Raw genomic sequence first — 9522 nt, forward strand, 5'->3', positions numbered from 1 at the left:
GCTCTCGGGCGCTCAGATCGGAGCTGGCACTGCCCGTTCACAGGCTTCAGGACAGAGAACAGGCCACAAACTGGGTGAGGTTTGGTGACCAATCTCACCAGCCTGCTGCTGGAGGGGACCATTTGTAGTTGACTATAACTGGGGAGCCTATCAGTCAGTTCGGACCAGGGGTTGGCAAACTTCTGTAAAGAGCTGGGGAGCAGCTGTTTCAGGCTTTGTAAGGCACACAGTCTCTGTTGTAAGGACTCAACACAGCCGCTGTAGCACAAAAATCGCCACGAACAATATATAAGCAAATGGGTGTGACTAAGTTCCAATAAAACTTTATTTAAAAGGCAGATGGAGATTAAAAAAACATGATCCAACTATATGCTATTTACAGAAGAATCACTTTAGATCCAAAGACACAAGCAGGTTAAAAATAAAAGAACAAAGGTAGATGAAGATACTTCGTGTAAACAGTAACCAGAAAAGAACTAAGTAGCTATTTTGATATCAGACAAAATAGACTTAAAGATAAAAAGTGTTACCAGAGACAGAGGACATTATATATTGATAAAAGTGTCAGTTCTCAGTTCATAAGCAGATTAACAATTGTCAACATTTATACATTGAACAACAGAGTATCAAACAAAAATATGAAACATTGACACATTTGGAGAAGTAAACAGTTCTACAGTAATACTTAAGACTTCGCCACCCCACTTTCAATAAGAACGTCTAGAGACAAGATCAATAAGGACATAGAAGACTTAAACCAGTTAGACCTAACAGCTACATGTAAACACTCCACAAAACAAGAGCAGGATACACGTTATTCTCAAGTGCACATGGAACATCTTCCAGGAGGGGCCATACATTAGACCACAAAACTGAGCCTCGATACATTTTAAAAGACTGAAATCATACAAAGTATCTTCTCCAATCGCAATGAAATGAAACGAGAAATCAAGTACGGAAAAAAACTGGAAAATTCAAATATGTGAAAATTAAACAACAGACTCTCACACAACCAATGCAGTAAAACAGAATTTACAAGGAAAATTAGAAAATACTTTGAGAAAATGAAAACAAAAACACAACATACCAAAACTTACGAGATGCAGCAAAAGCGGTACTAAGAGGGGAATGTGTAGCTGTAAACACCTGTGTTCAAAGAGAACAGAGGCCTCAAGTCAATATCCTAATTACATATCTTAAGGAACTAGAAAAAGAGAAGCAAACCAAACCCACAGCTAGCAGAAGGAAGGAAATAATAAAAGTCAGACACAGATAAATGACATACAGAATAGAAAAAGAAATACAGACACGATGAAACCAAAGCTGTTTTTGGGGGAAAAAAATCAACAAAATTCACAAAGCTTTTGCTAGACTAAGAAAAAAAAAAAAAGACAGACGCAAATAACTGAAATCGGAAATGAAATGTGGGGCATTACTACCAATTTACAGAATTAAAAAGGAATATGAGAGAATACCATGTACGACATATGCCCACAAATGAGATAAGCTAGAGGAGACAGACAAATTCTCACAACTGGCATGGAAGAAACGGAAAATCTAAACAGACCTATAACAAGCAACGCGACTGGATCAGTCATCACACATCTCCCAACGAAGGCCAGCATCAGAGAGCATTATTTATAAATTCTTCCAAACATTTAAAGAAGAATTAACACCAATCCTTCTCAAACTCTTCCAAACAATGGAAGAGGAAAGAACACTTTCTAACTCATTCTATGAGTTATTAAAAAATGAGCAACGGACTTGACATCTCTCCAAAGAAGATACACAAATGGTCAATTAGCCCATGAAAAGATGCTCAACATCGTTAGCCATCAGGGAGATGCAACTCAAAACCCACGATGAGGTACCGCTTTACACTGAACAGAATAGCTATATTTTTTTAAGTGATAAGAACAAGTGTTGGGGCGGATCTGGAGAATTTGGAACCCTCATACACCGCTAGTGGGAACGTAAAATGGTGGGAAACAATTCAGCTGCTCCCCAAAAAGTTAAATATAGGGTTACCAAGTGATCCAGCAATTCCACTCCTAAGTATTTACCCCAAATAACTGAAAGCAGGTACTCAAACAAATTCATTTCATGCACGTTCCTCGCAGCAATATTCATAACAGCCATAAAATGAAAACAACCCAAGTGTCCACAGAAGGGTGAATGGATGGATAAACAAACATCATGTACACCAACAACAAATTACCATTCACCCGTAAAAAAGAAGCAGTGACACACCCTACAATCTGGCTGCTGAGCGAAGCCAGACACCGAGGGTCACAGGCTGTATGATTCTACTTACACACAATACCTGGAACAGGTAACGAGCTCCCTATAGACAGAAGGTACATAGGGAGCTGACAAGGGGAACATGGCGTGCCGGGGTGACGAAAATGTTTTGGAACTCAATAGAGTTGGCTGCACGACCTCGTGAATGTACTAAATACCACTGATTAGTCACTTTAAAAGTCAATTTCAAGTTATGTGAATTTAATTTTAAATGAAATATAAATCCTCAATTTTGAAGCTTCTATTTAAAGACAAAACAAAACAAAGTAACAGACAGCGTGCTGGATGTGGCCTTTGGGGTGACGTTTGCCAATCCCTGTTCGAGACTCCTGCTACCCAAGTGCGGGCCAGGGACTGGCAGCCTCACGTGGAGGGCCACATGCGACGCAGGCCCACAGTGACGTTCCTCCCGAGAACCTGTGCCCGCAGGTGCGTGCGTGGGGGCAGGGGCGGGGATGTGGGTCCAAAGGCAGCGCAGACAGGTGAGGGGGCAGAGGTGGCCAGGCCCAGGCCAGTGGCCCTGCTTCAGGCCCGTCAGCCTAGAGGGGGCAGGTGGAGCTGCCAGGAGGCTTCGAGGAGTCCTGTCCCCCGAGGGAGACAGGTCTCAGCCCATCGGCCCTCCAGGTGGGCTCCTTCCTGGAGGAAGAGGAAGGAGGGAGGGTGGGCCGACCTCCCCCAGCTCCTCCTCTCTGTGCAGGCCCTGTCCAGAATCCCCGAGTAGGGGGACGGGGGAGGACATGGCGACTGCGTCTGTTACTGAGGGAGTGTCCTTGGAGTGAATGTGTACAGAGGAAGTGGGGGTGACGGGGGCAGACCGCTGGATGGCCCAGGTCTGGAGAACGGCTCGGCCACTAACACCCCCTGCGCCTGTGTGTCCCTCCATCAATGTCCATTGAGAGCCACGTGTGGGCATCGTTGAGACGGTGAGGTAACACAACAGGGCTGATGGCAAACACGAACACGTCGCCGCGCAGCTCAGGGACATCTGGCCCTGTCACCTGAGTGCGTGTGTGACACCTGAGCAGGGGAGGTGCAGGGCCAGCACAGCGCATGACCACACCGGGACCTCAGCCCAGCTACAGAACACTTGACCCCAGCCAGGCGAGCGCACCCCGGGCCAGCCGGACAGGCCGCTGTCACAGAGGTGACCCTAGGGAGTCTAGCTCCTCTGTCCGCATCACGAAGGTGAGGGGCAGCTGGGCCTTCCTGCCTTTGGCTCAGATCACAGACAAGCCCCTCCCCCACCAGCTGGGCCAAAGTCCAGACCCACAGAGCCAAATCCCACACGAAGTCCGAATGACAGGAACACACCAGAGTTCACGTAGAATAACAGGGACGCTCAGCAGCTTCTCCACGGTTAGATGGCGAGCAGCGCGCCCCACACGTCGCAAACCTGGTTTCCCCAGGCTGACGACCACCTCCGAACACAGCCAGGCCCAAGCGGACGGAGCCCTCGTTCTGCCTCCTGCCGCTAACTCAGGCCTCGCACCTCACCACAGCTCTGCCCCCGCCCAAACCTGGACCCAGCCCCAAGGCACTGCTGCCCACTGATGGCTCAGGCCACTGATGCCGCCGCGCCGGACCACGCACGCCCTCCGGCGCCCCACCCACCATCATGGCCCCGGCCCCATTTGGGGCACCAGAGGCCCGTCACCAAGGCTTCCTGGGGCAGACGTGCTCAGGGGAGGCTCTATATAGGAAGAGTCCTTAAACACAACCTTGACCTCCATCGTAACCCCAGTCCGAAACCCAACCCCAGCCCCGACAGTAACCGCACATCAGAACCAAGGGCCCTCGGAGCGGGCCCAGCCCTCTGCTACTCACTGCCCTTTTACACTCTCTTAGATGGAGTATCGACCGCACCGGTGGCAGAAAGGGGAGCCAAGTGCCTGTGTCCCAGAGGGCGCTCTGGGCAGAAAAACCCAGGCCAACCAGGACGCAGCGGGGCACTGAGAAGGGTGCCCCAGTGTGGAGGCGGCTGGAGGAGGGGCCCGTGGCCAGACAATACTCTCTCAGGAAGGGGAGGCCCAGCCACGCCTGCAGCCCCTGCCACCCACACCGGGGACTGCCAGACTGGGCAGGTGCCAGACTGGCCCCACGTCCACCTGTGACGTTAGAGCGGGTAGACGCCTACGTGTGATGGCTGTGCCCGTCCTCCGGTGTGCCCTGGAGTTAAGACCAGAGGGCACGTCCTGGTCTGCCCTCCGGGACGAGTCACAGGCACGCAGACAGCAGTGCCCTGTCCCCATCGCGCCCTGTGGCTTTGCTGTTTTCTTGTGTGCTTGCTGACAGGACTCGTGTGGCTAAGGCCTGCTGCAGGACACCTAAGCTAGCTCCTGTTCCAGGCTAGAACAGGAGGCTGAGGGTCAGTGTCTGAAGCTCACTGTCCCATGACCTGAGGGAAAAACGAATCTTGACCCTAACTCTAGCGATCCCTAAACCAACAACCCTAAGCTAACCCTGCCCTAAACCTTGACCCTGACCTTCTGCCCACCACATGCAGGCCCTGTCCTCAGCTCATTCCGCACATCTGGTGGGTCCCTGATGAACCAGTGACAGCGAGAGCTAGAGAAAGGGGCTCGAGGCACCGGGCTCCCTTGGAACGTCCCCCCTACCCCCGACGACCCCACCCAGCCAGTCGGCAGAGACCGGGTGGGCAGAACTCACCAACGTCCGCATCTTTGTGGGTCTTGATGACCTCCGCAAGCTCAAAGTTCCCGGCGACGATGGCCACCTGCAGGGGGCCGGAGGGGGCTCAGCGCACCCAACGCACCACCCCCTGCCCGGCTGAGCCAGCACCCCAGGCTGCCTGGGGCTCCCAGAGCCAACCGAATGCTCCCAGCACACGGGGGGCACGGCTCGCGTACCTGCCCTCCCCGCGGCCCCGCCGCACACTCCACCACCCACCTCAGCCACAGCCCCCGGTGCCCCGCACCCATCACCCTCCCCCCTCCCCTCCGCTCCCCTCCCCCTCGTCTCCCAGTGGGCCTTGGCCGGCACAAGACCCAGTGCTGCCTCCGCACCCAACTGGACAACCACAGAGGCCTGACCTGTTCTACCCACACCTCCTCAGAGACCTCTGAAGGCCCAGCTCCCTCCATGGTCCCAAAATCCCCATGGCATGGTCCCCCACTCCCCCCACAAACTCCAGACTACACAGACACTTGTCCACCTAGTGCCAAAAACCAAATCCAGCTGGAGAAAGGCCTCGAAAACACCTCATGAATTAGGTCAGAGACTGGGACCACCGCTCTCCCTGCTGGTTTGGCCTCTGCACCCCACCTGTCCTCCCTGGCCCAGAGCCATCTGACCCCCCTCTCCCTGTAAATGAGAGTTCACCCTCCACAGTGACCGGCCCCATGATCCCGCTGGCCACTATGCTGGCCCACCAGCACCCTCCACCACTCCCTGGAGTGGCTCTGGCGTGAGAGCCCTTATGGCCTCCAGGGAGGAACAAGGCTCAGAGAACCGAGAGGGACAGACACTGCCCCTTGCCCACCCCCGGGCCGCCCTGGCACCTGGAAGGCCGTCTGGCTGTTGTAGTTGCGGACATCCTTGTTGGCTCCGCGGAACAGCAGGACACGGGCACAGCTCTCCTGCAGGAGGGTTGGCGTGGGTGGCTGGAGGGGGGTCACAGTACGACAGCACGTGCACACACCCACAGACTCAGAACACACGTGCACGGGATGGGCAGCTCAGGTGAACGCATGCCGGGCCCACCTGGCCCTGAGGCCCAGAGGTGACACGCAGGCCTATGCGGCCACAGCTCACCGCAGGGCACCGATGCGCGCTCATGGGGCGTGCACACGCGCACGCGAGCAGCCGCACCTGGTTGTAGAGGGCGCAGACGTGCAGGGCCGTGTTCCCCGAGGCGTTCTGGGCCCCCATGTCGGCTCCGTAGAACAGCAGGTGCTCCAGGTGCTGCACGTGGCCGAAGCGGCAGGCCTGGGGACAGAGGGGCTGCTCGGACCCTGGACAGCGCCCGGGACCACCATCCTGCAGGGACATCCGGGCCCCCCTCTCCCAGAGCCCACCTGGTGGATCTCCTGCCAACCGTTCTCGTCAGTGGTCCCCAGTTGCGCATGGTCGTGCAGGAGCAGCTCGCAGCAGAGGGCGTCCCCGCCTCCCAGGGCGCTGTGGTACAAGGGCGTCAGGCCGCGGCTGTCCTTGTAGTCGGGTGAGGCGCCCAGGTCCAGCAGGGTCTGAGGGCGAGGGTGCAGGCTCTGAGCCTTGGGCCCTGTGGGCCCGGCCACCGCCTCTGCCCCGTCGCCGCCCCCGGGCCTGGACTGACCGTCAGGGCCGCGGCATTGCGCTGGCGCGTGGCGCAGTGCACGGCAGTGAGGCCGTCGCGGGAGCGGAAGTCCAGGTGGGCGCCGCCGTTCCGCAGCACCTTCAGCAGGTCCGCGGCGCCGTCCAGCTGGGCCGCGAGGCTCAGGGGGCACTCTGGGCGCGAGGAACGAGTGACGGTCAGGCCCGGCCACCCCAAGGCCACGCCCTCACCCGCCGTGCTGCTCACCTCCTGAGTCAGGATCGTGGAAGTTCGGGTCCAGCCCCTTGTCCAGCAGGCGGGCCACCTTGTCTGTGCTGTGCAGCTGGATGTAGTCCATAAACTTCTTGAGGTTCGCCTGGGACACACGGCCGCCCCGGTCAGCCTGCACCACCCGACCGCCCCTACCTTCCGCTGGCGAGCCCCAGGCCACCCAAGCAAGAACCAGACCCGCATCCCCACACTCCCAAGGTGGCCTGTCCCTTCTCTGGCCAATCGTCCTCACGGGCTCACCGTGTGTCGGACGCTCAGCCCCAGGGCCCTTCTCACCCAGGGTCCCTGCTGTGACACGATCTGACTGCTTTTCATTAGTTCACCCAGCTGAGCACAGAGGCCCCAGGCCCTCGAAAATACTCGGAGCACACCGGCGACAGAGAGGGCGCCGGGCAGAGGCGGCCTCCCCAGGCGGGTCAGAACCATGAAACAGGACGGACTGAGACTGACGGGAGGGACCACAGCGAGCCAGGGTGGGCAGCGCGGCCACTTCGGGGCAGGCAGGGAAAGGGGCTGCGGCGAGGGGCCGAAACGCCCAAACCCAGCGAGACTCAGTGGAGTTCAGGAGTCGCCAGCGTCCCGTGGGTCTCTGAGAACAGTTTTGGAGGACAAGTAACCGTAGGAGAAACCCAGAGTGACAGGCTCACACCAGGACCAGTGGAGGGACAGGGAGACCTTTCCACAAAGGTCTCTGCCAGCCACGGAGCCGTGTCCACTGACCACCACGAGCTCCAGGGCAGCAGATAAATTTGGCATGGAAGCTCCAAGGTCACAGAGAAGCCACTAGACACAGGGGTGACAGTGGCCAGATCCTAGGCTGCAGTTAGCAAACAAATGTCCACTGGTCCACAGGAGCCTGAGGTGGGAGTTCAGGTCCACTCGTGGGGAGGGGCTGTGGCACCCACCCTGCCCCCCCCACATTCACTTGGAGAGGCAGCGAGGTGCTCCCCAAAGAGCATCTGGGGTCGGTCCCACCGAGCAGTAACTCCACAGGTGTGCCCGGGCACAGGGCCACAGAGTCACAGATCTGGGTTCAAGTCACTTGACTTCTCTGAGACTCAGTATCTTCATCTGCAAAGTGGGGTAAAATCTGTTCCTCCGAGGAGAAGACAGAGGAGATGCCCAGCTTCAAGTGCCCAGTGCCAGCGACACCAGGTGTGAGCTGCTCTGCCCACCCCGGCCAGCTAGCTCCCCCAGGTACCACGCCGGATGCCTGCTTGCTTCTCCCTCACCCTGGCTCTCACCAAGGCCTCGGGGCCTCTCACTCCACCTTACCGAGCCCGCAAGAGGGGTCAGCAAGAGTCTCATCGGACTGGAACTCACTACCAGACCATGCACCCCGCAGCCACGGTACCCAGAGTCTGTGGCCAGCCCTCCAGCCACTCTCAGCACCTGCTCTGGACTCCTGACCAGAGCAAACAGATGAGCCAGAGCTGCAGGGACTGTGGTCGGCCCCGGCCTGGAGTGGCAGTGCCAGTGCAAGGGAGAGCATCGAGGAGGAGCTTTAAAGGGCATTTTGACATCGTAAAACCCAGCTGAGGCTGAGGTGGGGACCGGGGGCAGCAGGCACGGTTGGCGTCCCTGCTCGTGGCGGCCTCCTTACCTTCGTGTGAAGTTTCGCAAACTGCTTATCATCGATGAGGTTCTGGGCATAAACTCGTCTCTTGTACCGAAACTGCTCGGATAGAGAAAAGGCAGGGACAAGGCACCACCTGGGCGGAGTGCGCGACGGGTCCAGAACCCAGGGCTGCTCCTCCAGCCGCTCTGGCCTCACACTGCTCACCCGCCCTCCGTAAGGGAACCCTCCCCGCCAGCCCCGAACCGGCACCCGGAGCCCACACAAGCTCCAAGGCCACACTCGCCCAGCGGTGCGTGGCCTGCGACGGCCTTTCTGTCTCATTCTTGTCCCCAGGATTCCCTGGGAAAGCCCACTCCCCTTCCAAGATCTGGCCCAGGCTTTCCTCCCCAGACGCCAGCCTCTGCAGGGCTGCCCCTGCTTCCTGTGCTGCCACAGAGGCCCGGGTTTCGAGCTCAGCTGCCATAACACGTATTTCATTTCATACCCTCAGCCCAAACCGTGAGCCTGTCTCTCCAAGCCTAACGGCATGAACGGGCGAGCGAATGAGAAAGGGTTACGTCTGCCTCAGACTCGGCCTCGGCGGGGAACAGCTGGGCACACAGACAACGCGCTGCTCACCCCTCACGCTGCTCACGCCCGCAGCCCGCAGAACCAGGCTCCGGGCTCCCACCGCACATGCGGGCCCGGCACCCCGCTCCCGCCCCGCACGCTACACACACAACGCGCACTGCGCCGCACGCGGCCCCGCCGCTGCTACACTAAGCCCTCCCGGCCGTGTCCTCCCGGCCCGGCCCTCCACTGCGCCCGTCACAGGGCACGGAGGTGGCACCCCGCACGCCCTGCTCCCGCCCCGGCCGCGGCGCGCGCCGCTCACCTCCAGGTAGGGCAGGGGCGTGTCCAGGTTTGGCGGGTACTCCCGCAGGAGCCGCTGCTCGTCCAGGAACTTGCCGACGCGGCCCCGGGAGGGCGGCTGGAACAGCCCGTAGTTGAGCGCGTCCTGGAGGCTGTGGTTGAGGGCGCAGAGCACGCGCTGCTTGGCGGCCCACACCGGCGCGGCCGGGTCCAGGCGCAGGCACTTCTGCGGCGGAGCGGGCGCATGAGC

At 58.0% G+C, this 9522-nt stretch overlaps 1 protein-coding gene across 1 annotated transcript in view; it reads right to left on the minus strand.

Annotated features, from left to right (window-relative positions):
* The window catches only part of SHANK3 (SH3 and multiple ankyrin repeat domains 3), a 48403-nt gene that overhangs the window by 36223 nt on the left and 2658 nt on the right, over positions 1–9522 (minus strand). The window contains 8 exon segments of the mRNA XM_023525429.1: positions 4969–5035; positions 5820–5897; positions 6130–6246; positions 6336–6503; positions 6593–6744; positions 6818–6926; positions 8445–8516; positions 9295–9498. Coding sequence (XP_023381197.1) covers positions 4969–5035; positions 5820–5897; positions 6130–6246; positions 6336–6503; positions 6593–6744; positions 6818–6926; positions 8445–8516; positions 9295–9498 — 967 coding nt within the window.

This window comes from Pteropus vampyrus, unplaced genomic scaffold, assembly GCF_000151845.1.
Source record: "Pteropus vampyrus isolate Shadow unplaced genomic scaffold, Pvam_2.0 Scaffold563, whole genome shotgun sequence".
Classification (NCBI taxonomy): domain Eukaryota; kingdom Metazoa; phylum Chordata; class Mammalia; order Chiroptera; family Pteropodidae; genus Pteropus; species Pteropus vampyrus.